This window comes from Lissotriton vulgaris, chromosome 5 (genome assembly GCF_964263255.1).
Source record: "Lissotriton vulgaris chromosome 5, aLisVul1.2, whole genome shotgun sequence".
NCBI classification, from domain to species: Eukaryota; Metazoa; Chordata; class Amphibia; order Caudata; family Salamandridae; genus Lissotriton; species Lissotriton vulgaris.
In genome coordinates, this window is record NC_141693.1 from 8,941,220 (window position 1) to 8,969,052 (window position 27,833).

The following is a 27,833-nucleotide window of genomic DNA, read 5'->3' on the forward strand; positions in this document are numbered from 1 at the left end:
GATGGGACCACAACACAATTGTTTCTGTGACAGCCAGACAGTGACAGCACAGCGGATTCGCAAATTTGCAGCAGAATTCATGAATCCACCATGGACAGCAGGAAGAAAAGCTTTCTAGTTCAACGGTGCCCTATATATTTTTTTTTTTAACTCTTTTTTTATTAACAGTGCTCCTAGGACTATACATAGGCTTTCCTGTTTTCAGTTTCTATTTTTGGTAAATTCTGGTGGGGTTTTTTCAGTGTTTTCAATACTTTAAAAAACAGTTGTTATCAGTGGTTACACATTTTCGCGCCACTAAAAACAACAGAAAAGAGTTTTTGGAACGTTTTGCTTTTATTAGTGCTTGCTTTCTGCACTTATAGAACATGATATATAGACAATGTGCGTATAGTGTATATGAGGTCCAAATAGAGTTTTGCAAATTAAACTTATTGTAATACACCATACAATACTTCTTCAGTGAGTCTTCGGTCATGTGTGCTCGCCCTTTCCTTCCCATGAAACTTCTGTGAAAAGACCCTCTCAACATTCTCACTTGAGACGGGCAACTCCAAAACAGCCAGTACACAATTTGTTAACTCTGGCCACTGACATAGCTTTCCCTGCCAATACTGGTTGCTGTGCCAAAGTCACTAATGGTGTCGCCCAGCCTACTCTCAAGGAGAGGTTTCACAAACCAATTATGCTGAACACTTGGCAGACAAGGCTTTTTTCAAGCTCTGGTTTTTTTATTATGTCCACTACAGAAGCTATGTTTTCCTGTAAAAATCTAATAATGCAGTAGAGTGCACTTTTTTCACATCACTATGTTTATGCGACCAAAGATCCTCATATTTCTTGCCTTTGGCACCATCACTCAGCAAACATTCTGTAAATGGTTGCCACATGGATAATATCATGGGAACAAAACTGGGTCTTGACTCCTAATCAGCAAGGCTGAGTCAAATATATACTGAACAAACAATACAAATGCCAATACTGAAATAACGTAGTTTTTAATAACCAAAAGATCTGTTATGAATAAAGCATAGCAGTCTATTGTAACATTTGTTACTAATTTATTCAAATAATTTTTCAAACGTTTTTCATATTTTTCAAACAGAATTTCATGCGCGTAGAAAACTGCAGTGAAGGTCTTTCACCAAGTGCCAGTTTTGCAATACCAGTTTGCGTAATTGATGTGTGTTGGGACCAAAGGTTGTGACGCAAAGAATCCTTTTCAGCTCATGTCGTATTTTCTTTTGTAACAGTGTCTCTCGAGGGACCCACCAAGCCCTTTTCAAAGAATGTTTTAAAAGTTTTTTACCACCAAATAATACGGACTGTTCTGAACCAACGCCATGTCAAATCCCGGATTAGCGCCCATCACGCCAAGACCGGGTAAGCAATTGCGACCAGCAAGCTTTCTCTTCAGGCAGTTTTCTACGCCTATACCTGAATAGATACCACTGATTGTATCTTTGTATCTAGGTATCCAAAGTCAATAATCAAGAGAGTGAAGGTGAGCCCCCCTTCTGACTAAATCAAAACAACAAATGTAAGTCACCCAATCTTAGATTGTCTTATATGTTATTCCTTTTGTCTTCTATGTGTAGACTCGTTCACACCTGACTGTTTCACCATACACAGGAGAATCAAGGTAGGCGGTGTTAAGCCGGTTGGTGGCTGTTCTTTAAACGCAGGCTTTTTGCACAGATAGGTTAATTTGGTTTATATGTCTTTTGTTTTGTAGAGTCGTGTTTGGTCCTGAGGAGAACCCCGCAACTAGGGGGTTCGAAACGCGTCGACCTTGTAGGTCCAGTGTCAGTCAATAGTCTAAAGAACTGTGCCAAAAACATAAAATGATCTGTCTGGTTTAAAATTCCCAGTGGTATTCATATTATAAATGACAAACGTATATTGTATCATATGATTTAATAGAATATTGACACGGACCCATACCTCAGAGTTATTTGTTTTTGTTTCAGGGATATATGTTGTATGCATGGGGTGTGAAAGTATCAGTGTGAATGTGTCATAGAGTCGTTTATGATCTATCTTGTAAATATTTGTAAAAAGTTTGTATCTAGCTGTATATTTTGTATATATTCGTGATACGCGCATGAAATTCTGTTTGAAAAATATGAAAAACTTTTGAAAAATTATTTGAATAAATTAGTAACAAATGTTACAATAGACTGCTATGCTTTATTCATAACAGATCTTTTGGTTATTAAAAACTAAGTTATTTCAGTATTGGCATTTGTATTGTTTGTTAAGTACATGGATAATACAGCATTCATAGCCCCTTGGAGTGGGAACCATCAGTTAAGGGACACAGTTGAGATGGCTCTATCTTTGCTGCCACACAAAGCACAACATTATAAATATTTGCGTTTTAGTTCCTGTGCATAAGGAAACAGTACATCAGAATGGACTAAAAAGTCAATCGCATCCCTCATTGACTCTGAAGATTGCAAAGATGCTTTCAGCATACCATCTAACAAGTGGCAAGGATCTCCTACAGGGAATCACTTAAGCTCAGGTATCAATTTTGACAGGTCATCACACAACTTTTTCATATATGTAGCTGAATCACTGCAAATACAAATAATATCACTCCAATCTTTGTTGAACTTGGAAAGAAAATTTTTTTGCAGAGCATTCCAAGTGACACTGCATTCCATGTTTTCCAAAAGTCTGTTGTCACGTTTTCATCAATATCCTTGATGCTTGGTGATTGCACTCTTTATACATATACTTGTCACTGTATCTTGCATCAAATGTTTAAATCCTGAGGTGTTGGCAATTCACCTACTGTCAATACTGACCCACTAGAAACTGTGGGCTGATGTATTAAGGGTTTTTACCCATTCTCAGTGGGTAAATGTGATTACATTTCAGGAAAGCTTCTTATGAAACAAGCCATTTTACCTAACAGTGAAAGAATCAAAAGCAGCCAAAATATCAGATATGATATTGATATTTCCTGATTCTCTACAGTTTATAAAGTAATTAAAAGAGATTTGAAACATGCTTCTGAACCCTGCATTTTTAGGCTAAAAACCACAAAACTGAAAAAAGCAAAAGGAAGAAGAAACCATATTTTGGGGCATCCTTAAACAACAAAACTCAAGCAGAATAATGTTAGCCCAGGCTTTGTTACTGCTAGCTTGATAACAACGTTACATTGTATTGACCCCGTCAGGAAGAAAATAAATGACTCTTTCACTCTCTTTTTCCCTTCTTTGAATGGCATTTAGTTTGTAGTTGTGTAGATATTTTTTCAGTGTTTATATGTTTTCACTGGTGAGGGCTATTTCTATTTCAGTGGGGTTTTATCAGTTATTATAGGTTTAAACCTAAAACCCCATAGCACAGATAGCACAGTGGGAAATAGTACAGATGTTATCTGAAAATTACACATCGGGGAAACACAAGTGTCCTCCATCATTACAAATTGACTATCCCTACAAGAGAGCAAAGGCTTCTGTATATTTGAGCCAGGGCGCCCATACTTTCTTCCATTTTTTCGTGCACCACTTGCTTTTGTATACTGTTTCTTCCACACTTTGGCACCAATCCAGGTCGCGCTGCCAATCCTCCCAGAGCAGGGGCGCCTGCACCGCCCAGGCCCTAGCAATGTTCCATTTTGCAACCCCTGCAGCCAGGACCAGTCAAAGTTCCATATATCTTGACCAATCAGTGTCCCCTTTAATTAACAGTAGAAGCCACTTCGGGTCCATCGGGACTGACACCCCTGCTACCTTAGACATGGTATCCGTAACCTTCGTCCAGAATGGAATGATCTCTGGACACTCCCATAGGACATGGAAGAAGGTGCCCTCTTGTTGACAACCCCTCACACAGGACGCCGACTGACAGCTTCCCCATGCATACAGGTGAGTGCGAGGATAGAATGTACGATGAAGGATTTTAAACTGCACAAGCCTAAACCTAGAGTGGATAGCGATCTCCCTGGGACCCTGGAGCACGTCTTGTATTTATTTATTTATGTGATTTGTTGAGCGCGAACAATTGCCCGAGGGCATCTCGGCGCTATGGATGAGGTGGAGAGTGCAATGAGGAATGATTTATTGATTAAAGAGCCATGTTTTTATTTTTCTTCTGAAAATGATCAGAGAAGGGGCGGACCTAGCATCCAAATCAAGGGAGTTCCAAAGTTTTGCCGTTGAAACGTGGAAGCTGCGATCACCCCATGCAACAGTTCTGGTGCGTGGAACTGTCATGTTGAAATTGTTCATAGAGCGGAGTGATTGACTGGGGACATGAAACGTGAAAGGGTCAATGAGAAAGCGCGGACCTTGTTTGTACGCAGCTTTGTATGCTATGCAGAGTGCTTTGAATTTTATCCTGTTTTTGACTGTAAGCCAGTGATAGTTTTTTATAGTGTCGGCAATGGGTTTGAATTTGGGGGTGCCAGAAAGTAATCTGGCCGCAGCGTTTTGTATAGCTTGTAGTCTTTTGATGACCTTGTTTTGGGCATTCATTAAAAGTCCATTACAATAGTCCACAGAGGACATGACAAATGAGGTGACCAAGGTTTTACCAGAGTTGGGGGGAAGAAGTGGGAGAATCTTTTTTATGGCCTTCAGTTTAAAGAAAGCAGATGAGACAGTGGTGTTGACATGGGCTGAGTAAGAGAGTTTATTGTCTATGGTTATTCCTAGGTTTTTAACCTTGGTGGCTGGGAGGGGGGGGGCCCAAGGTCCTGGGCCCAGGCCGCTCTGAGACCAACCAATGGATCAGGTATATTATTTATTCATTTGCGGTACATTGTGGATGTGGGTTTCTCCGCAATGGTGTCTAGTAACAATCGATCCTCCATCGGGGAGTAATCCGGGATTAGTGTACCACTCAGTATATGGGAGCATAAGGCATGCAGGAGACATATGGACTGATATTTCTGTGAGGGATGTAAGCTGTACTCCTTCTGAAGATAGTCAAAAGTGCAGATAGCATTCCCCTTCCAGACATCCCCTAGGTAATCAATGCCAATCTGCTGCCACCCCTTCAACCCCGCCAGAGTCGTCACTTCCCTCAACAGCTCACCCTGCCAAAGTGGAGTGCTCCCGTTTAGCTTGCCATCCCAGCCCAGGAGCTGATTAGCCGCCTGCCAGCAGTGTAAGACTATCTTAGTGTGTTCAGGCCATGGCCTCTGAGGTCTACGGGCGTAAAGAAGAGTTTCACAAGTGCCCCTTGGCATAACCATTCAGTCCACCATATAGGTGGGCTCGTCCCTATCTGTATACCCAATCGTTGACCACCTGCAATTGTGAAGCCTCGTAATATAATTTAACATCTGGAACTGCCAACCCCCCGTCGTACACCCCCCTGTGTAATTTATGTAGCGATATCCTGGGGGACCTTCCGTCCCATAACGAGGTCCGCACTGCCTGTGAGATCTGTTTGAATACACTCGTGAGGACCGAATATGGAGTGTTCTGCAGAACATACAGAAGTCTCAGCAGTGTGAGCATCTTGAACAGGGCTGCCCTACCCATGAGAGAGAGTGGGAGAGTGTGCCAGTGGGCCACGTCGGCTTGCAGACAAGTCAGCTGGGGCTCGAGGTTCCTCTCAAAGAACTCCTTCCTATCGCACGTGACGTACACCCCTAGATATATGAACCCCTGCGAGACCACCGGTGGCAAGCACCTAGACGGGACCTGAGGGGGAGAACCCGACAGAGGATAAATTACAGACTTAGACCAATTAATGGTATAGACGGATTAGCTGTCGAACAACTCGAATAAGTGCACTACTTGGGCAATCGAGTGGTATGGTCTTGCCAGTTAGAGGATGATGTCATCAGCGTATAGAGATATACGCTCTTCCCATTTGTCATTTGCCGCTAGTCTCCAAATAGAGGGGTTCCTCCTGATCCAGTGGGCCAGGTGTCCAGTGCTAGGGCGAAGAGGAAAGGGCAAGGTGGAACCCTGCCTTGTCCCCCTCTGCAGGGAAAAGGCCCTAGATACAGCCCCATTGACACGCACCTGAGCTGTCGGTCATTCCTACAGGAGCCGTACCCAGCTACAGAAGATCGGTCCGAAGCCCAACCTCTGAAGTACCATAAACAAATATGGCCATTCTATGCTATCGAAGGCCATCGAAGCGTCCAGAACCATCAATGCCGTCTGAGTGTCTCCAACATCTTCAGTCATGTATAGAACCCCATAGAGACGCCGAAGGTTATGACGAGTGCTCCTGCGGGGCATAAAGCCGGTATGATCAACATGGACCAAATCTGTAACCACCGATAGTAGTCGATCTGCCAGGACCTTGGCGAGAACCTTGGCTTCCACGTTTAGCAACGACCGGTACGAGGCGCATTGGTCTGTCCGTTTCCCTGCCTTGTGGATCACCACTAACATGGCCTCTCATTGATCAGGGGGCAGGCTCCTACACTCTCGCGCCTCCTTGAGCATCCCGAGCATGGGGGCTGTCACGATCGTGGCTTCAATTGGGAGCCCATTAGGACCAGAGGCTTTACCGGACTGCAGGGAGTTGGGCGCATTGCCGAGTCTTCTACTGTGACGTCCGCCTCCAGGCGTTTGCACATCTCCTCAGATAGCGCGGGAAGCGCAAAGTCACGTAAGAAGTCTGCACATTCCCCTTCAGTTCGAGTGCACACAGGAGAATACACTCTCTCGAAATGAGCCGCAAAGGCCTCTCCTATATCTGTGCTGGTGTGGTATATTTTGAAGTAGAGTTGTGAACCCTCCACAGTTTCACAAAACCATAAAGGGTTCGCAAACGATGATACGGATTACCTTAAAATGATACCTATGCATAAAATGCTCATTTCTCAAACAATTCTGAATGGATTTACACAATAACGCTTTTCCTCTCCCACAACAATGGTAATAAATACGCCACGCTGTTTGTCCTATGTCCTAAGCTGTGTAACCATAACCAGAATGAGTTAAATCAATGCAGTGGGATAAAACCACAACAACTAGGTCATGTAAGTATGTCCCTGTTTTTACCTTTAAAGTGAATCTAGCACACAATGGGGGAAATGTACTAATATTCTGTGCCGTGGTTGCGTCACACAAGTGACGTAAATTGGCGCAAAATAATATTTTCCTATTTACTTTCCAGCGCTAAACTTGTTTAGCTAGTAATAACGGAAAGGTAATGCGTCATGAGGGGGTACCAAGGGTGGAGCATGGGCGTCCCATTGCAACCACCCAAGGTTTCTCACGCTAAACCTAATTTACGAAATAAAGTAGATTGGGTTTAGTATGACAAACCTGTGCTTTCATTTCTCCTTCCTTTTCCGACTTTGAATGCGTGCTTCACTGTGAAGCACGCATACAAACTGGGAAAAACTTTGCATTGGGTCTGGCATTATATTTTGTACAGGAAGGGTACCTTTCCTGTATAAAACCTATGCTAGACTAATGCACACACCCTAGCGCTATGGCGCTAGGGTGTGTGCTAGGCTCATGGCAGTTGTAATCAGTGCCAGCGCAAGGGAAAGGGGAAGAGAGAGCTATATCTCTGAAGATATGGCGCCCTCCAGCTCCCTCTCTGTCGCGCAGCGCAGAGCAGCCTTGCAGGGGACTTTAATGTGTAAATCTGTGTTTATTACCCCACAATTTACACACACACATATATAAATACACACACACACATACTAAAAAGAAAACAATTAAAAGGTGAGGTGGTTAAGGACTACCCCACACTGAGTTCATCATAGTCCCACCCTGTTGCTATCCCTCACTGCGCCCATTGTGGTACCTCATGCTACGATACCTCACTGTGTCTGGCATCATCCTTCTCTGTTACTACCCCTCACTATGCTCATCGCGGTCCCTCAGGGTTACTATCCATCTGCGTTACTACTACTCATATTGTCCACCAGGGTACCTCATGTTACTTTCCTTTCGTCCATCATAATCCATTCCCATTACTATCCCTCACTGTGTCCACTGTGGTCCTTCAATGTTACTATCCCTCAGTGTTACCGTTCCTCAGTGTGTCCATTGAGGTCCCTCAGTGTTACTATCTCTTACCGCGTCTAACAGGGCATCTCGCTGTTGCTGTCCCTCACTGGTACTGTGCATGAGTGTGTCCATTATGGTCCCACACTCTTAGTGTTATTGCCCCTCACAGTTACTGTCCCTCATAATGTCCCATTATCATCGCTTACTGTTTCAATCCCTCAGTGTCCCTCATATTCCCTCACCTTTTTTGCTCTTCAGGTAGATGACAAGTCCAATGACGATGAAGATCCCTCCGAGCACGAAGCCCACGACACCCGTCACCATTTTGCTTCTGGCCGACTCCGACGCCTCGAGCCCTGTGTGAGGGAGGGCGACAGGCATTATAGAGTCACTCAGGGGTTAGAGACACTTAGGGGCGATCACGCAGGAGCTCATGCAGGAGACATGCAGGTCACTCGGGGTACTGGAGAAGATCAACGCTGACTCACGGGTTAGAGAAAGTCTCAGGGTAAGAGATAGCTTGGAGCTCACTCAGAGGTACATACACTGATTACGGGTCCGATCAGTTTTACAGAGATTCAGGAGCTTACTCAGAGTGAGGGAATGAGATGATACTTTTACTGCATGGTCACCCAAGGTTAGCATCAATAGGAGCCTGCTGAGCTTTGCAGATCATGACCAGATGCCTGGTCCTGGATACTAGGGGCCTTATTTATGAAAAGTGACGCATCGCTGCGTGAAAACAGCGATGCGTCACTTTTTACTGCGCAATCCTTGCGACACCAATGATGCGTCATATTAAATGTATGACGCATCATGTTGCAAGGAGTTACAGATACGTCAGTATTTCTGACGTATCTGTAAGCGCAAAAGTGACGCATTGCTGGAGTGTGTCACAAAAGTGACGCAACTCCAGCAATGCGTCCTTTCACATGGGGAAAGCCCCATGTGAAAGGGCTTGCGTCAGTCTTACGCCTGCTGTGAGGCAGGGGCAAGATTTTGACGCAACAGCGTCCTAAAAGTGACGCAGTGAAATCTCATAGATTTCACTGCGTCACTATTATGAGGCTTTTTGCGGGGGAACGCCCCCTCTGCATACATTATACCTGACGCAGGTATAATGTGGCGCAGGGGTTTAAAAAGTGACACATCTACCTAGATGCGTCACTTTTTAAATATGGCACAACAAGGCGCATGTTTTACGCCGCCGATGCGTCACAAAGTGACGCATCAGCAGCGCAAAACTGACGCAAGGCCTCATAAATGAGGCCCTAGGAGTAACCAGTGGCAGGACTGGGGTCCTTGCTAGTCCTGGACTCAGATCAGGGGCCAATCATGGCTGGTCTATCAGGATCTTTCTCAGGCCACACTGCAGCAAAGAAGAGATGTACACAGCAGCACTGATACATTACGAGGGAATGAGATATGATTTCAGAAGACTCACTTAAGGAAGACAGACCAACTTTGAATGAAACACAGATTATACCCCAATGCGTTTTAAGAATTTGCAGGGTCCAAACACAGTGGGGTGGCAATATAATATGTATTAGGAAAGATGTTCCTTTTGAACCAGAGGAAAAAAAGATGGACAGTCATGCAGGCTTCGTATGCTTAAGAGGACCCTATTCAGTAGAAAAATCATCTTTGCCACACTCTATGGGCCCATGACACAACAGGATGGCTTCCTGAGGGAATCAAACTAGCTGGGTTTGCCTCGGGACATAAAGAAGGATAGAGCTCCTCGAGGAGTGAGATCCACAGGAGCTTTTGCCAAAGGTCTTAAGGCGTGCTTCCAGGAGCCTGGTTTTTGAGACATATGGAGATAATGGCACGTAGAGGAGGAGGAATGTACATACCACTCTCATGCACCTCATGCTAAGTCACGGATTGGCTGTATACTGTTCAACATCTCATTAGCTTCAACGTCATGAGGGTGAAAATGGAAAAAACGTCGGTCTCGGATCCTCCTACTGTCTGGCTTGATATTTCCATAGGATGCACGGGTAATAAAGGATTGTGGAGAATACGCCCTGCCATTCTGCGGGATGCCATCTTTAAGACAGCATATAGAACATTATTTTGAAGATACTAATACTGAAAGAAGCCGAGACTCAAAATAAAGCCAACCCCACGGTATCATCACACAGGAAAGTGCTTCCACTTAGAGGACAGCTAAGAGTGGCATATACTGATAGAGTTGAAACTACCCTTCTGCAGCTACAGCAAAGAGCCTATGAGGCAGGTGAAAGAATGGGTCTCCCCAGCACGAATATTGAGGGGGAAACAAGAGAGTTTGTGGCCACATTTACAGTCTCAAAGGCCAGAGTAGTGAGGTCTGAAAGTGAGAAACAGGAGGAGGTTTGCAAGTTCTATACAACTGTAACAAAAGGGGGAAATTCGGGATACCTCTTCATATCCACATGGAAGGACCGTCCCTCGATCAGATGCAGGCCCAGCTTGCCAGGTGTATATGGCAAGGAGCTGGGCCAAGATTGGCTACAAGATTATTACAGCATGACAGATCGCAGACGGCGGGCACTCTCAAATTTACATTTATACTATGAAGCATCTCAGCTTAGACACATCATAGAATGGTCAAAAGGGTATATTACCAGGCTGAGAAAACCATTTAGACCACACAATACAAATCTAAGTCCTCCAGTGGTCATTACTTTAAAGGTATGGGATAGAGTGGTGAAACGGTATCAGTTCACTGCGGACTAGTTTGGTGGGTAGAGAGATTGCAGGTAGAGATACTACAGTAATAGAGGACAATTCGGTTAAAGATGCAGGCCTTTTGACATGAATGTAATGTCAGTCATCACATGATTGTATGGTTGGGATACCCGTCACCCCCTCCCAACACAATCCCCAAGAATGGGAAGATGGAAACGGTTCTTGAACTTTTGGAAGGCGGGAGGGAGTTACCCTCCCGGCCGTATTTATTAAAATATGAAACAAAATTAAAACATTAAAATAACAGTTTCATATCATGTACAATTTCATTTACACATTACGATGTTTCTTGGCTAACCTTAACACATCTCTAATACAAAGGTTCTCCTAGCCGATTCTAAAACATCCTGTAAATGCATTTCTCAAAATTTTAATTGTACATCCTAACATTAAGGGCCAACGGCAAGGTCGTAACCGGTGTCAGATCCCTAATACCAGAACTCCCCCCTCACTTGTGAGGGGCGGGCGCACAGAGGACTGTCCCTCTGTGCCAACTTCCAATTTCCCTTGTCTTAACGGGGGCCCCGTATTTACTCGACGCCATCTTAGTGGTCGTCCGAGGACTCGTGTGAGGTGTCTAGAAGGTAGCGTAGACCCCCCTCCCACCCCACACTGCTTACCACATCTGCCGTCGCAGATGTCCTGGCCCCGGGAAATTCCCAGGAGGGGCCCATAGCCCCTCCTCCCCAGGGAGGGGCCTATGACCGCCTTCCCTTTCGGCGGCCCCATCCTTAGAGGGGACCGCCTCCCCGTTTGAGGGGCCAATGGCCGCCTCCCCCCGGGCGCTCCCATCCATAATGACTGACGCCCCACCTCTAGGGATCTTCCAATGACTGCTCATCGATCATGACCTTACCGCCACAGGCCGGATAGTTGACCGGCTATCCGGACCCCCCACAAAAACTCCTACTTAAAGGTCATGGCTGCACAAACTCTTTAACCAAGCTACGAAGTCTCCTATGAGTAAGGTATTCCCCTCCCGGGACAAATGGACCCCATCCTCCAGATACATATGGTCCCCCCGGATACATCCATGAGGAATACAATGCAATTTACCTGTACGAAACAACCTACCAAGTTTGTTATTAAGTTTCTTCACCGACTGATTTAAGGCTGACACAGAAATAGCCCCCCGCCACACCTTCCGCGGAATCATGTGTGACCATGCAATCGTGCACCCCGGAACCCTTCTCGCCAACCAACTTACTGTGGATAGAATTAATTCGAGAAGTACTCGTCGACCAGTGGTCACCAAATCATTGCCCCCAAGATGCACTATGATTACAGATGGCGGTGACCTTGTCCGCCCTAACAATCCCTCCATAAATTTTTGAAACTGGTCAATACAGAGCCCGCCCCTTCCGTAGAAGGTCACCCTGTACCCGTATTCCCCAGCCATGTGAATCATGTCACCTGCTTTGAATACGTCTGCGGCGCGCCTCACGTATGAGTGGCCGACGACCCACACCACTCTTCCCTCAGCCGGTGATCTTTGACCGCTGGTCCCCAGGTGTCGGGTCAACTGCACAGTCCGCCCCGCAAAGCCTGCTCGCGAAACTGAAAACCAAACAGAAAACAAGAAGCGTGAGTGCATGACATTAGCTTCACAACATGTGCAACCGCACATACCTCTTATAACAATTTGAGGACCAACGCCCCAACTGTTTCACTTTATCCACACTCAACCCCCTGGCTGTAGCCTCTGTAGCAGCACCTATCCGGAATGAGTGGGTCCCAAAATCGCCCGGGTTCAAGCCCGCTGCCGCGATTGCCATTGTTAACACCCGCTGCAACTGAAACCTGGTCAGTGGGGTGGCGTCGGTATGTCTCAGCAAGCTCCCCCCCCATGATGCCGCCCTTTGCGCTAAGTAATCCTCTACGCATTTCACTGGGCACATGTGGGACCCTAGCATGCGCTGAACAACCACACTGTCTCCGATCGCTCCCTGATCGGTTTTGGACCTGGCTATAGTGACTACCATTGTGTCACCTTTGATCAGGATGTGTTCTCGACACAGACCTCCCCCCGTATACTGCTTGTTCCTTGCTACCAGTTCGCTTATCCGCATAGCCCCATGGAATGCTAATGCAAAGGCGGCCCGGGACAGCAATGTCTCTGACTGAGATGAACAAGTCACAGGGAGTACGGACATTAACTGGGACAACCTTGCTAGCCCTATCGGGCGCCTCTCGTCCTCTATACGACCCTCAAGGCGTTGCCACCCGCGCAGCGCCTTCTTCACTAGAAAGGACGCTGTGGGGTCCTGAATGCCATGAGCCTGCGCCATGAACGCAATGGCGGCTCGGTGTCTATTGGCTGTTGCCACTGATCGGCCTGCCTGATGCAATGATACTAGGAATTTCAGAACATACTCTTCCTGCCCCCAATGCTTCCCCCAAGCTGGACCCAGAAATGCCCAATAGGAACGGAACGCCCCTTCATATGCCTTCCTTGTCCTGGGGGCTAGACTCTCTCCCACGAGGTTTTGTAATCCGGGGCACCGAGAGACCAGAAAACTTCGGGAAATGGTGCCGCCACCAAGTCCGCTGAGGGCAGAAAACCCCGGAAGGCCTGCATGTGGGAACGAGAGAGTGCATCAGCCGCCTGGTTCAGTACCCCAGGCACGTGTTTTGCTCTAAAGTGGACGTTTAATTTCATACACAGCAGGACAATTTCTTTCATTAATCTCAAGATCAATTTGCAGCGTGCTGCCTGATTATTGACACATTCTACCACGGTCATATTATCCGACCAGAACACCACCATGCGATCACGAAACTCCTCCGGCCATGTCTTTAAGGCCACTAGAATAGGGAACAGTTCAAGAAACCCAATGTTACCTGTGAGCCCACACTCGTGCCACCATGCCGGCCATGTTCGTGCCGACCAATGATTACCAAAGATGGCGCCAAAACCCACACTCCCTGCCGAGTCGGTCCACAAACCCAGCTCCTCGGAGGAAACCGCTGGTTTGTTCCACAGGACACGACCGTTGAAATCCGCCAGAAATGCCAACCATATGCGCATGTCCTGGCGAACCTCTGCCGAGAGTCTTGTGCGGTGATGCCCTTCCTTAAGGCCAACCATGGCCTGAGCAATAGAGCGAGAAAAGGGGCGAGCCATTGGTATCACTCTAAGGGCAAAATTAAGCTGACCCACAGCCTGCTGCAACTGATGCAACATTACTTTCGTCTTGCCAATACATGTCTCGAGCGAGGCCTTAAATTTTAATACCTTCTCCTTAGGCAAACGGAAGCACCCTTCTTCAGAATCGAGCTCAATTCCCAGAAACTCGAGTGAAGTAGACGGCCCCACTGTCTTGCCTGGTGCCAATGGCACGCCAAATCTTCTCATGAGATCACAAAATTTTCTCAAAGCCTGCGCACATTCCGTGTCCCCGGCTGCCCCCAGAAACAGAAAATCATCAAGGTAATACATAACCTGCGTAAAGCCTGTGGCTCTGGTGAACGCCCATTGTAAAAAACTACTGAATTTTTCAAAATACGCACAAGAGATGGAGCAACGCATTGGCATACATTTATCCATGTAATAGCGTCCTTGGAACACAAAACCTAACAGACGCTGATCTTGTGGGTGTACCGGGAGTAACCTGAACGCTGACTCGATATCAGATTTAGCCATCAGCGCTCCGGGCCCCAGGAGATTCAACATGGCGACGGCCTCATCAAAGGATGCATACCGCACCGAACAAACTCCCGGGTCAATCGCATCATTCACGGAAAGACCCTTAGGAGCAGACAAATTATGTATTAACCTAAACTCACCTGGGTCCTTCTTGGGGACTACTCCCAACGGTGAACAAACAAAATTAAGAACAGGCGGGTTCGCATATGGACCCGCAACCCGACCTCGGGCCACCTCCTTTGCAATCTTTGCCTGTACTACAACCGTATTCTGTTGAATCGACAGTTGGTTTTTATACAGTCCTCCCCCCCAAAAATCCCCCGCCGGGATGCGGAAACCACATGAGAAACCGTCCCTCAACACCCCGGCGGAGACATGATCAGGGTATTCGTTCAGCCAGGGGATCATTGCCATGATGTCGATGGGAGAAGGTAGCAGTAGCAGCGCCCCTCGGCCGTCATTAGACCTGTTTGGCGCCGCCTCTGCCCCCTGTATCGCCATTCTTGGCTCTGCATGAACTCTCGGGGTGTGAAGACTGTCCGCACCCTGCGCACTCATGCCTGAACTTGCACGTCCCCTGTGGTCTAGTGCACTTGCCCCTGTTGAAGCTCCAACAGACCCCTCTCTTGCCCGAGTTCCCATTACTCTTTGCGTGCTGATCACTACCGGCGCCCGCTCGAAAGGGCACCGACGGGGAATGGCGGGAAGGCTCTGCCCCATTCCCGACAAACGAAGACGGCTTTGTCGGGTTTGACCTGACCTGTTTCTGCCAAGAAATGGAGTCGAAACAATCCCACATCAGGGATGAGTCGTGCTCCTTGGCCTTACGAAATTTGTTATCATAACCCAACCATTGATCACCATCATACGATTCATAAAACTCCATTATTCGTGTCTGGTAACAAGCCAATTCCTGTAACACCTCGGGCCTACGTTCCCCCATGATTGCAGTGAACATCCCAAAAGCCCTGGCCCAATTAGCGATTGTCTCATCAACTCTGAAACCCGCCATCTTTGCTCGCCATACACTTGGATGCAACAATTCTTTCTGATTTCTAAAGTGTTCTATCTCATAATGATCAGTCAATAGCGAAAACATGTTCACGTATTTATCAGCCCATATCATTTCTTTTGTGGCCATCGGGATATGTTGCACCACCTTTTCCCTCCTTGAGGGTAACGACCCCTCCCCAGCCATTGGCAACGGCTTCTTACCCAAATCAGTAGCTGAACTCGCTGCTGCTGCTGTTCCAACGCCCGAAGATGGTTGTTCCGAGGGAACCTGAGGGGGAACAAAAGGACAAGGTGCCTTCGCAGCATCTCGCGATTGCCGCAACTGCTTCATTATTAGTTTGGCCTCTTCGTATCCCCTGGAGCTATGGCACCCTCATTGTTCTTGCCCGACCATGCCGCCAACTGGGCGGCCAACTCGGGAGGCATATCCCCCTCGTTCACAGGTGTAACTACGACAGGGATCGGCTCTCCTGCGTCCGGAATCGGAACTGGGGCCTCTACTGGCCTGACCGGGCTCGCCGGAGGTGACTCGGGAACCGGAGCCTCACCCCCTGCCGCCCTATTCCTGGCCCTTTTACCTCTCCCGGCAGGGACTACTCCCGGCAATGCTGGTCCGATGACTTTCTTAGGCCGGCCCGTACCGTTCATGGCCGCCATCTGCTTCTTCATGTTCGCCATGTCCTTCACCAGCATACGAAGCATTTGGTCGGTGCTAACCTTCTTTCCGACCCTTTTGCCCGGCATTTTCTCACGATAGTCGACCGAAAGGTCCTGGAACCAAAGTTCGAAGCGCTAGAAAAGAGAAACAAAAAATTACTAATTCTCAAAATTGGCTCCTTGTTCCGTCTCGAGCTCACGTGCAACGGGGAGGTGCAGCTTCTGAGCACAGGAACAAGAGGATGCTTCCTTGGATTGTTGCTCCTTTTATCCTCCTTCGGGCGGGCGTGGACCCTCCTTCAATCCGCCTACAGGGCGTGGCCAACGGTGTAGGTGTCTAGGACAACCCCTCTTGGGCGGGAAAAGGCGCGCCCCGGCTACGCCGCTTCGGGCATACCAGCCGAGACTCGCCTCCCGCCCAAAATGGTTTCCCGGGGGGAACGGGGTACTCCACCATACGTTCGGGGGGACCGAGCGGTCGCCCTTTTCCATTCTTCATCATCCACAAGCCCATGGGACTGTGGAGCGTATGAACAAAGTGTAGTGTATTCAATGGGCACAGGCTGTAAAGGAGGCAATACACTGTATGCTCTGCTCTCATCTAACCATTCCACATTCAACAAAGTCTTTTTGAACATTTTCCAAATTGTATCTTGCATAGATACAGACCTGGTGTAAAAGAACTGTAGATGTGGAGAAAATGGATCATGTAATACATCAGATGGTCTAAAAAAAAGCAACACAAGTGTAACATTGTTTACAGTATGAGAAGAAGGGTTGTCCAATGGTAGCATATGGAACATGTGATCATTTATATAACATAAGGGACAGGTAGACCTTTTTCTAGGGGGGTAGGGAGGAGTCTGAGTTTTTTCAAGGTCTATTATTACTGATACAGTTTGTATTACTCCAAATTTACTTCCAGAAATGAGTTTCTTATTTCGACTAGAAATATATCTGTGGAATGTATTTGAAAAGTTCTTGAGACTATTTGAAGACAAACTTTTAGGCATCTTATGTCCATTGCCAGGAACTGTAGACATGGCTGAGGCGGCTCAGGTGGAGGTTACCCCGGTTGATATTGCTTTACTTTGGAACACATGAGCAATCTGTATGCTCTGAAATACGTAACAACTTTGATAGCACCTTTGATAGATGAGAGAAAGAAAACCATGTTGATGCAAATAAACCCTAAGCAGGGGGATGTGGCAAAAAAGGAATCTGGTGGAGAGAACAAAAGCTTAATATTTGATAAGGGAATTGGACAATCTATTAGTAGTAAGTGCCGACCTTTATTGCAATTGACAAGGCTTAAAATGCTCTGAACAGAGTTTTTGGCCCCAGAGGAGTTTTTGGAAGGGCTAGGGTGGGGGACGATAACCCACCAATGTTTGTGGAAGGCCCCATTACCAGACACAAGGAAGAGGTTTCTTTCCATACTATGTATGATTTGCAAGAGGCAAAGTAAGTAGAAGAGTGCAAGTTAAAGCAGGTGTCCAAGGTGAATATGGAGATATTTGCTGGTGCTTCCCCAAAAGGTAAGGGGGGGCTTAGTTCAGTTTTATCATGCTTGGGGCGAGTTGACACAATATCCTTGGGTGTTGTAGACTGGGTAAGGGTTCAGTATAAAAATGTAAGAGGTATCTCATTAGATAAGGGGTCCAAGTGAATTGCATTTTTCAGAGGAACAGGAAAATCAGTCAAGCGAAGAGGTTCAGCAACTACTGATAACAGGTGTGATTGGAAAGGTTTTGGAAAGCAAATGAGTTTGTGACAATGTTTTTCTTAGTGGAAAAGAAGGACAAACACTGGAGGCCAGTCAAACATCTATGGGATATATCTGTTGAGGGATATCCTTCAGGAGGATGACTGGTTGACAAAATTAGTCCTGAAAAATGCTTATTTCAAATTATCATTGGCAGAAAAACTTTAGGGTTATCTTCAGTTATAACGGGTCAGCAAGTTATAGCAGTTTGTGAGTTTACAGTTCGGTCTGACTTCAACGCCATGGGGTTTTACGCATATAATGAAACCAGAAGAGACATTTTTACGAGAGAGAGGTTTGTCTCAGTGTTGTGAAGAGCTACTTCTTCAAGTAAATCAAGTTTGCTCTTTTTTGGAGAAGTTGAATGTTGTGATAAACTTGGAAAAGTCTGTGTTGATCCCTGCAAGGTCTTTAGAGATTTTATGACTCCAGGTTTATATCCAGGATGCAGGACTGAGGTTACCTATGAGGAAGGTTCAGACGCTAAGACATAAGATTGGTTTGATGCTAAGGAAAGGCATGATGACTGAGCAAACTGGCCAGGATGATAGGGTTAGTGTTATGCTTGGCTCAAATGGTGTTTCAAATCCCTTTACATTGCAGGGCTTTGCAAAGGTTCGAAGCAAAGACTTTACACAACTATATTTGGTATGGAGAGAAAGTGAGAGTATGTCGCAGCAAGCCAGTATGGTTGGGTTGCAAAGTTAGGACAGCTGGAGAATGGTTGCAGATGCACGGGAAAGGAAAATGTTCATACATAATTTAGAGATGCCGGCAGGTTTCTTGGTGTCACAAAATTTTGAATCAAACAGGAAATTTCTCTGTATTAATGAAGCCAAGCAAAGTCATGGTAGTATGCTCTATAAATCGATTTGGGTGTTCCAGATCAAAGGATTAATCTGATATAGAAAATGAGTTTTAGCATTTCTAAATATTGGCATGGCTGAAGAATCAGGTGGCAGGCTGAAGTCCTATTCTTGTGAGGGGTCACAGTGATTTGATGTTGGATTCAGAGGTGCTTCAAAATATTCGGTTGAGAATGGGACCACGAGAGATTGATCTGTATGTTTCAAGGTTGCCAAACCAACTGGAGGCTTATTACAGCCGGAGACCCGATACAGGTGCGAATGTGGTAGTTGCTTTTTGCCAGAATTGGGAAGAGACGATAGGTTGTGCATTTCCAGTAATTGTGATGATTCATAGAGTTTTGATGATGGTGCAGCAGAACGTTTTTCTGTTAGTTCTGGTAACTAAATTTTGGGAGCAGCAACCATGGTGTTCAGATGTGTTAGAATGACCAATTCAGGAAACTTTTTAATTGGTGTGAGGAGACGTCTCTTACAAGGAACAGAGAGAAAAGCTTACTCTTGTGGAAGAAGTAGTTCTGGACTTTCTTGCTTGGAAGTTCTCAGAAGAGCTAAATGATCCAAGTGACTTTTGGAGACAACTGGAAGTTTGCTTAAAAAAATCTTGAACTTTGGTAACTAGGAAATGCATGGGGTTTTGGGTGCATGGCAATGAGTGTGGATCTCTAGAAGCCTATGGGGTGATTTTGGTTAACGTCTTGCCAAGCTTTGTCATACAAAAAGATGACCTGTTAGCAATTTTTGCTTAGAGAAGGGTAGAGTAAAGGTTGTAATGCCTTAGATAAAAATGAAAGGTATTAGGATTAGCAGACCACCAAGGGTCAAATATAGTCCAATGTGGGCTATGAAGGGTGTTTTAAAGGTAATAATGTAATGGACTGCTAATAGTTACCTAACTACAAAATCGTAGAATTGGAAATTAGTTACACTTTTTTGTCTGATTATTTTTAAAAGAGTGTTGGCTGTTTGTGCATAGGAGGGGAGTAGAATATTTCAGATGGAGTAATTTTTCAGATGATGAAACAAACCAAGGCAGTATGTTGATCCTTTACCCCAAATGTTTTAAAACATCCTAAGTAGTATGTGGTTATATGCATACAATCGCGGACTGCATACGGCACTTCATGTCAGCTGGAATGTCACAGCTGCTGATTTCATGTGTAAAGCCATTAAGTTGGTAATGTCTGTGATGATTACAAGATGGAGGAGATTGGGGATGCAAGTATCGGATGTGTAAAGATTAGTCCTCACTGCAAGGCGAGCTATGATTAATAGGGGTTTCTAGCAGGAGGTGCTTTGAGCGAAATTTTGATGGCTTCTTATTGGTCAAATGCAAGGATGTTTGCAAATGTATTTCATTAGGACACATACCCCGTTGAGCTATGCCAATACCAAGGCACCTCGTTTCACAGAAATAAATAGCAGCTCTCTCTCTAAACTTCAACTTTTCTGCATTTTGAAGCATCACACTCTCTCTAATCAATCGTTCAAGACAGAGATTCTTCTGGAGCACAGGAGGATAAAGGGTCTCTTACTGGAGCGAATGTACTTTAGCAGACAAGTTTGGTGGGAGAACAGAGAGGGACACTTAAGGTAACGAAAGAGAGAGTCATGAAACGAAGGCTCTTACTCCACTCTTGTCGGATCGGCTGATCCAGGCTGACGTGTTCCACCTCACAGACGAAGAGGTCTCCACGCTCAATGGTGGTACTCAATTGTTTCATGATCTGGGCGGTCCAGTCTCCGTTCTGGAGCAGCTCTGAGGACACCACGCCTGGGTCTTCCTGACCATTCTTGAACCAGCGGACGGAGATGCCGTAAGGGTAGAAACCATTCACATTACAGGTGAGCCGGTGTGGCTTCTTCGGGTCCTCAGACTTCGATGCGTAGACTCTCACTGAGGGCTTCACTATGAGATTGAAAAGTGATATGGAGAGTCAGGACAACGTGTTTTAAAGTCTTTTCTTTTAACAAGCACGAATTACACCTAAAATATACCTTACCTGTACTATGGAATGATTGAGGGGGATCCAATGGCTTTGTTTTTTTATTTTTTTATTTTTTAAAACCTTTATTGTATCAAAGCACACAGCTATTCAGCCTAACATCCCGGAGGCAAGGCAGCATAGTATCAGGAGGAGTAAAGTGCAAAACGAATCACATCAGGACATTGCAGGTTGTTTTTTATTTTATATAATAACAAAAACCAAGAAAGGAGCGCCAAAGGGCGCATGAGAAAGGCAATGGAGAAAAGGAAATGCGTATGAGTCAGTTGGAGGCATCTGAGGTAAGGGAAGAATCTAGAAAAGAACGGAAAGTAGGATGTAGAAGGGGGGGGGAAGGAAAGCAGGAGAATGACAGTAAGTGTAAAATAGCTGGCGTCATCGGTTACGGTGACAGGGATTCCTCGCGAGGAATAGGCTCTGGTGGTAAGCACAGGTCACCCCTGTAAGCATTCCACGCCCCCCACACCTTGTTCCATGTCTGAGGCCTCCCCCTGGCAGCGTACACCGTCTTCTCTCGTAGCATACACCAGTCCATATTGGCCTTCCATTGCACCACCAGGGGGGCCGTGTTAGAACCCCATTTCTGCGCTATATCTCGCTTAGCAATTATGTTGCCCAGGGTAGCCCAACGAGTCTGCGCCGTGTTGTAGTCATTCGGCTCCCAAATGTTGAGGAGGCACCTCCGCGCCTCTGCTGCCAACCCAACTCCAGTCACTTCCCTCATTACTCGGTGTACTCTCTCCCAGTAGGGGGCAATGACAGGGCACTCCCACAAGATATGGATGAAGGTCGCAAGGGCTCCACAGCCACGACGACAAAAGCCATCAGGCGAGAAGCCCATGTGCACAAGCCGGGGGCCGGTAATATACACCCGGTGGAGGATCTTGAACTGCACTAGTCGCAGACGCGAGGAAATGGCGACCTCCTTAGGGGAAGACACAGCACTCTGCCAGTCCTCGTCGTCCAGTTCCAGGCCGTCGGCTACCCACTGTTCTCGCAGGCGCTGGAGGAGGTCAACTCTAACATTGATCAGCTTCTTATAGGACAAAGAGATGGCGCTATCAGGCATATGGCCGTCCAGAATCCTGTCCTCCAAGGGGGAGCTTTCAGGGATTTCACCCTCCTCAGGTCTAGCAGCAGTGAGCGCGTGCTTCAGTTGGGCGTAGCGGAAAAACTCCGATTCACCCAAGTGGTATTCAGCCTGTAGTTGGGGAAAAGTCTTAACCTCTCCTTTAGCTACCATGTCTTCCACCCTTGAGATACCTATAAGGTCCCACTTATCAAAGCCCTTGGTGTGCCATAGCTTGCCTAGGATATCGGAGTCATACAGAGGGGTGAATCTCGTCAGTCTGCCCTGCCAGCCCTGTATCTTGGTAATCGTCCGCCACGTGTGGACCGCTGCCTTGGTCGGGCCCGTAAGACGCCGGTCAAAGGACCTGGAGTACAGGGCGCGGTAGTAGTTGCCTCCACGCAAAAGCCACCTGTCCATAGCGTAACCCGGACTGTCCGCGGGGCCATAAAGGCCATGGTTGATGGCAGTAAGTTGAGAAGACCAGTAGTACCGCTGTACGTCTGGTAGAGCGATGCCCCCGTCATACCACGGCAATGTAAGCTTCTGGATGGCGACGCGAGGCCGACCCTCCCAGAGCAGGGCACGCTGCAGGCTCTCAACCTCTCTAAAATAGCGAGCCGGAACAAGGTCCTGGGTATTTTGCAAGGCATACAGAAACCTGGGCAGGGACATCATTTTGAACAATGCCGCCCAGCCCAGGAGAGAAAGCGGAAGCTTGCGCCAACTATCAACATCCCTCCGCAGTCGTTGAAGAGGAGGGAGTAGGTTGTGGTCATACCGCGCCTTAGGACTACCCGATATGTAGATTCCCAGGTATTTAAAACCTTGCCCGGCCAGCTGTATATTGCAGCCCCTAGGGAGGCGCGGCGTGTCTCCTTTGAGAATGTAAAGGGAGGACTTGGCCCAGTTGATGATCAGGCCCGAGTAGCGCCCAAACAGCCGGAGTACGTCGCACGCCACAATAAGCGACCTACAGGGAGAGGTAAGATAAAGCAGGATGTCGTCCGCATATAGGGAGACCCTATCCTCAAAACCCGGGGCCCAGGTGATTCCATGCAGGTCAGGGTGCGAGCGTGACATGGCCGCAAGTGGTTCCAGGGCCAGCGCAAACAGGAGAGGCGACAGGGGGCAGCCCTGTCTAGTACCACGATGAAGCGCAAAGGAAGCCGACATGCGACCGTTGACTGTGACAGCAGCCAGCGGGCACGCATAAAGAAGCTGCACCCAGCCCAGGAAGCCCGGTCCAAACCCAAGCTTTGCTAACACCGCCCAAAGGTAGCTCCACTCCAGGGAGTCAAAGGCCATTGTGGCATCAAGGGAAGCAAGTACCGCCGGTTCCTCCAGGGCGTGAGCTCTGGCCATGACACCATGCAGCCGTCGCAAGTTGAGGGCAGTGTTGCGGTGGGGAATAAAACCTGATTGGTCCGGGTGTACCAAGTCGCTGATGACTCCAACCAGCCGATTTGCAAGCAGTTTAGCTAGGATCTTGGGTTCTGCGTTGAGGAGAGAGATAGGACGGTAGGATCTACAAACGTCCCTCGGCTTGCCTTCCTTGTGAATGACCACTATGGTGGCCAGTCGTTGATCCAAGGGGAGGACACCCTCCTCCCGAGCCCACAGGAACATAGCTCTCAGATGACGAGAGACCACGTCCGGCCTAATCTTATATAACTCGGCCGGTATGCCATTGGGGCCGGTAGCTTTACCCGACCGCAGGGCGCGGATCGCTAAGGCAATCTCGTCTGCGGTAATATCTCGATCCATATCAGCACGTTCCTCGTCCGAAAGACAGGGGAGGTCAATCGTCGAGAGAAACTCGGCTGAATCAGCCTCGGAGCGGTCTGAACCAGAGGTATAGACACCTCGGAAGTAGTCCGCAAAAGACTCGGCAATAGCACTCGGGTCCGTGACCGCCACTCCGTCCTCGCCCAGGATCTCCGGAACCACCCTGCTGGCCATCTCGCGCCTGTCCAACCAGGCCAACAACTTACCGGCCTTATCCCCAACGTCATAAATGCGGCCCTGCTGTTCCTTGGCCAAAACTAGGGCGGCATTCGTAGCGAGATCGTGGTACTCCGACTGTTTCAGGGAGAGGTCGTGCAAAAGAGAAGGGTCTGGCTCAGGCCCCAGACGGGACTCGAGATCCAGGACTTCTTCCTCAATATGCACAAGGTCGGCATCACGAGCTCGCTTAGCCTCCGCGATGAGAGCTAGGGCCTCACCCCGCAACACAGTCTTGAATGCCTCCCACAGGGTGACCGCCGAGCCAACCGAGCCAATATTTTCGGAAAAATACAAGTCGATGGCCTTGGCTAGGAGTGCGCGCGTCTTGTGGTTGCGGAAATACCAAGGATTCACCGCCACCGGACGGCTGGACAGGACGATACCAAAGTCGAACGAGACCCACAACGGAGAGTGATCAGAAACGCCTCGCGCCATAAAACGGGCCTCAGACACGGCAGGCGAGTGTGCCGCCAGGGTAAGGACATAATCTATACGGGACAGACTCCCATGGGCATTGGAGAGGAAGGAAAAATGGCGGAGCGCGGGATGCAGCAGTCGCCAGCTATCCACCAGACCCATGGAGTCGAGAAAGGTTGGCAGCCACATTTGGGAACTCCGGAGGTCCCTCGGCGGTTGGCGATCAAGGGTGCCAGAGCAGACTGAGTTGAGATCACCCCCCAGGATCAGTAAGCCCACAGGCAGGGACAAGATGGCGCCACCAAGGTCTTGAAAGGTGCTGGATTGGAGGCCCGGGGGAACATAGACCGAAAGCAGCGCTAAGGAGCGCCCCTCCCACCTTCCCGCAACCGCGGCGTAGCGTCCCCTATCATCAAGCACAGTGACGTCTATTTCAAGGGGAAGGGACGCACGCACAAGGATGCCCGCCCCCCGGGAACCCGAGGAGAACTCAGAATGGGCAACCATTTTGTAGCCCTTATGATTTAGGGCCCTGCAGGAGTTTCCCACCAAATGCGTCTCTTGCAGAAGTACAACATCGGGCATATGTCTCTTTATTAATTGGATTACCACCCCTCTCTTAACTCAGTCACCCAACCCATTAACATTCCAGCTAAGCACTTTTAAATTCCTACCCCCCATCGTCCAACAACCCGCCCCATCCGACCCCAACCAACTCAATCATCAAGTAAACAATAAAAAGCACAATCCATTGCCTCAAGAAAGAGAAAGAGAAAGAACAAACTAACAAATAAACTTGCATAGTTGCACCCCCCACCCTGCACCCCTGCATATGACTGAAAAGCCCCCCCAACCAGCAGTGTGCCTGTCGCCCCATAACTACTCTACAAGAAGAGACCCAGAGGAGTAAGGAATCTCCGCGAACACCCCCCGCCACCCTCCATGTACAGACAGGAAAGTCAACAGGGTAAAATAAGGCAAGATCCGATAGTCATAAGAGGCAGAAATAACAAACGATGAATCACCCACTATAGAGCCAAATCTCATAGGTCCGGGCCACCAGCAGCACCACCTTCATGTTCATCCTGAGCGTCTCGGCGCGGCGATAAAGTGTCCAGCCAGTCACTTACATTTTCAGCAAAGTCAAAAAAGAGGGCATGGCCCTCATGTTCGATCCGGAGCTTGGCAGGGAACATCATGGAATATTTGAACCCCAAGTCCCGTAGTCGTCGCTTCACCCCGGCGTAGCTCTGGCGCTGTCGCTGTACCGTCCTGGTAAAGTCCGGATAGAAATGGACGTCGGCGTTCTGAAATTTAAGCGGTCCATGTCGTCTGGAAGCCTGCAGGACCGCGTCTCTGTCTCGGAAATTGAGCAACCGGGCCACGATGGGTCTAGGCGCCACGCCCGACTTCGGCGGGCCGCCCGGCACTCGGTGAGCTCGCTCCACCGAGAAAAAGTTGCTAAGGCCAGGCGGTGCCAGATGGGTCTTGATCAGGTCTTCTACGAGGAGGTCCGTCGCCGCCTCTTCTGAACCCTCCGGTACCCCGACAATGCGGACGTTCTGCTGCCTGGCACGGTTCTCAAAGTCCTCCAACCGCCCTGAGAATCGTTCCGCGGTCCTCTGCAGGTTCCGGACCTCTGTCTGTAGGTCCGAGACGTCGGCCGTCAGGCTGGATGTCTTAATGTCCAGGTTCTTGACTCGATCGTTAGTTTTGCCCAAATCGGCTCTAATGAGAGTCAGGTCGACGGCCATAGTGTCCACTTTATGTGTAAGGACTTCATGCTGTTGCTGCATGTCCGCCCGGAAACTAGTGATGGCCCCCATGATGTCGCTCAGGGTAGGCTCCGAGCCGTCCAGCGAGCCCGAGGGCGGGAGGTTCTTGGCAGAGGGTCCGGTAACAGGTGGCGTCTTTGGCTGGGTATAGCGCTCAATCCTGTTCTGCTGCTGCTGTGTTTTGCCGCGGACGCCTTTGCCCGATGTCTTGTCGGGGTCCCCTCTGCCCGCCATGTTAGGTCCGATGGGGACAAAGGGCTGTGCCAGGCAAACCCGAGCCCAATGAGCCGGAGATCTTGTCCGGGCCGAACAGTAGGAGGCCGTCTCCGGAACGCACTGTGAGAAACAACACCTCACCGGTGAAGACGACAGGCAGGCACTCCGCAGGTCGGTCGTGCGTAGTGGCGGAGTCTGGAGAGACAATGGCACTGCGCTGGCACGGAGTCCCACTCGACGTAGCTCAGCGTAGGGAACAACGATTCGTGATCTGAAAACGGTTCTCGCCTCAGTGGACCATCAGCAACAAAAATCCACCCTCGTGGATCAGGATTTCAGGCAGGATAGTTGCGGAGGATCGGAGGGTCCGCGGAGCTCCGAGCTTACGCGGCCATCTTGGTTGCCCGCGAAGCTCCTCCCCCCCCAAGGGCTTTGTTGATGAATATTGAAGCTAATGAGACCAGGATATTCATCCTAAAGTAGTACCATTGAGGTGGGCATGGAATGATGAAGGGATGCTTGGGGGCACAACAGGACCACCAGTGACCAAGGAAAACATGAACTGGAGATGTAAAACAAGGAGTCAGTTTTCACTAGTGTAGTGATTGATTGGACTTGGAGTAGTGATTTTCCTGGCTCTTTTAACTGGTTGTGGTGATTCAGCTCTAGGGTACTCATTATAATCCTCTGGTGAGTTGCCTCAGAGACCAAGAACTCAAGAGCTCCAGGAGTAAGACAGAGTCAAGAGGCAGATGAACCCAGCAAGATGCCTCCTCTAGATCCCACTGGGGAGGAAACACTGCTATAGGTGTATGTTACAAATCTGAGTGCCAAATATAGTCCTGCCAAAATATTGACTCCAGGATATCAAATACCACAACATCATGTCAATATGTGTACAAAGGTAAGTATAGATTTAATATTCTCAACTCCCCATGTGAGTTAAGAATATATGGCGATATATATATACCTTCAATATATGTATATGTGGAGTTAAGAATAGTAAATTTAACCACAGCTATAAAGACTTATGGCCACATGCATCATACCGGCCGTTTGCGAATTCCAAATTGCAAAAAATAGGGAATCGCAATTTGGAATTCGCAAAATGGGATGCATGTATATTTTCGCATAATATTTGCGATTCGGTAAAAATCGCAATTTTTACCGAATCGCAAATATTATGTGAATTCTAATTTGCGATTTCGGACTTCCCTTTTGGCCCATAGGAATCAATGGGAATTGCGAATTCGCAAATTAGAAATCGCAAAATGTTAATGCATTCCATGGGTGCAGGGGGGGGGGGGTCGAAAAGACCCCTCCCTGCACCCCTGAAATGTATTTCAAAATGGATGTTTCACACACACATGTCCTAAGGACATGTGTGTCTGTAACATGACAGTGTTTAAAATGCTAATTTGAGCATTTTAAACCTTTTTCGCAAATTACCACGAGGTACACCCTCGTGGTAATTTGCCCCCCCTAATTGCGAATTCGCATTTTTAAAAACAATCATGCATTGCTTTTAAGGAATCGGAAATTTGTGATTCCTTAGAAGCAATGGCCTTTTTGGAAATCGCTAAAAATAGCGATATTTCCAAAAATGATTGATGCATACTAAAAAGGTATTTAGGAATGGCAAACGGCCGATTTTACCGAATCGCACCGTTTGCGATTCCTAAATAGCTTGATGCATGTGGCCCTTAG

The 27,833-nt window shown here is 47.8% G+C and overlaps 1 protein-coding gene across 2 annotated transcripts in view; it reads right to left on the bottom strand.

Annotated features, from left to right (window-relative positions):
• Positions 1-27,833, bottom strand: part of LOC147709976 (H-2 class II histocompatibility antigen, E-S beta chain-like) — a 147,240-nt gene that overhangs the window by 15,432 nt on the left and 103,975 nt on the right. Inside the window, exons 3-5 of one of the 2 annotated variants that reach the window (XM_086920659.1) lie at positions 20,267-20,545; positions 12,102-12,245; positions 8,195-8,308 (exon numbers count right to left, since the gene is read on the bottom strand). In XM_086920659.1, the coding sequence (XP_086776785.1) occupies positions 8,195-8,308; positions 12,102-12,245; positions 20,267-20,545 (537 nt within the window). The remainder of the gene's footprint in view (positions 1-8,194; positions 8,309-12,101; positions 12,246-20,266; positions 20,546-27,833) is intronic. The other variant, XM_086920660.1, reaches the window with a different exon arrangement.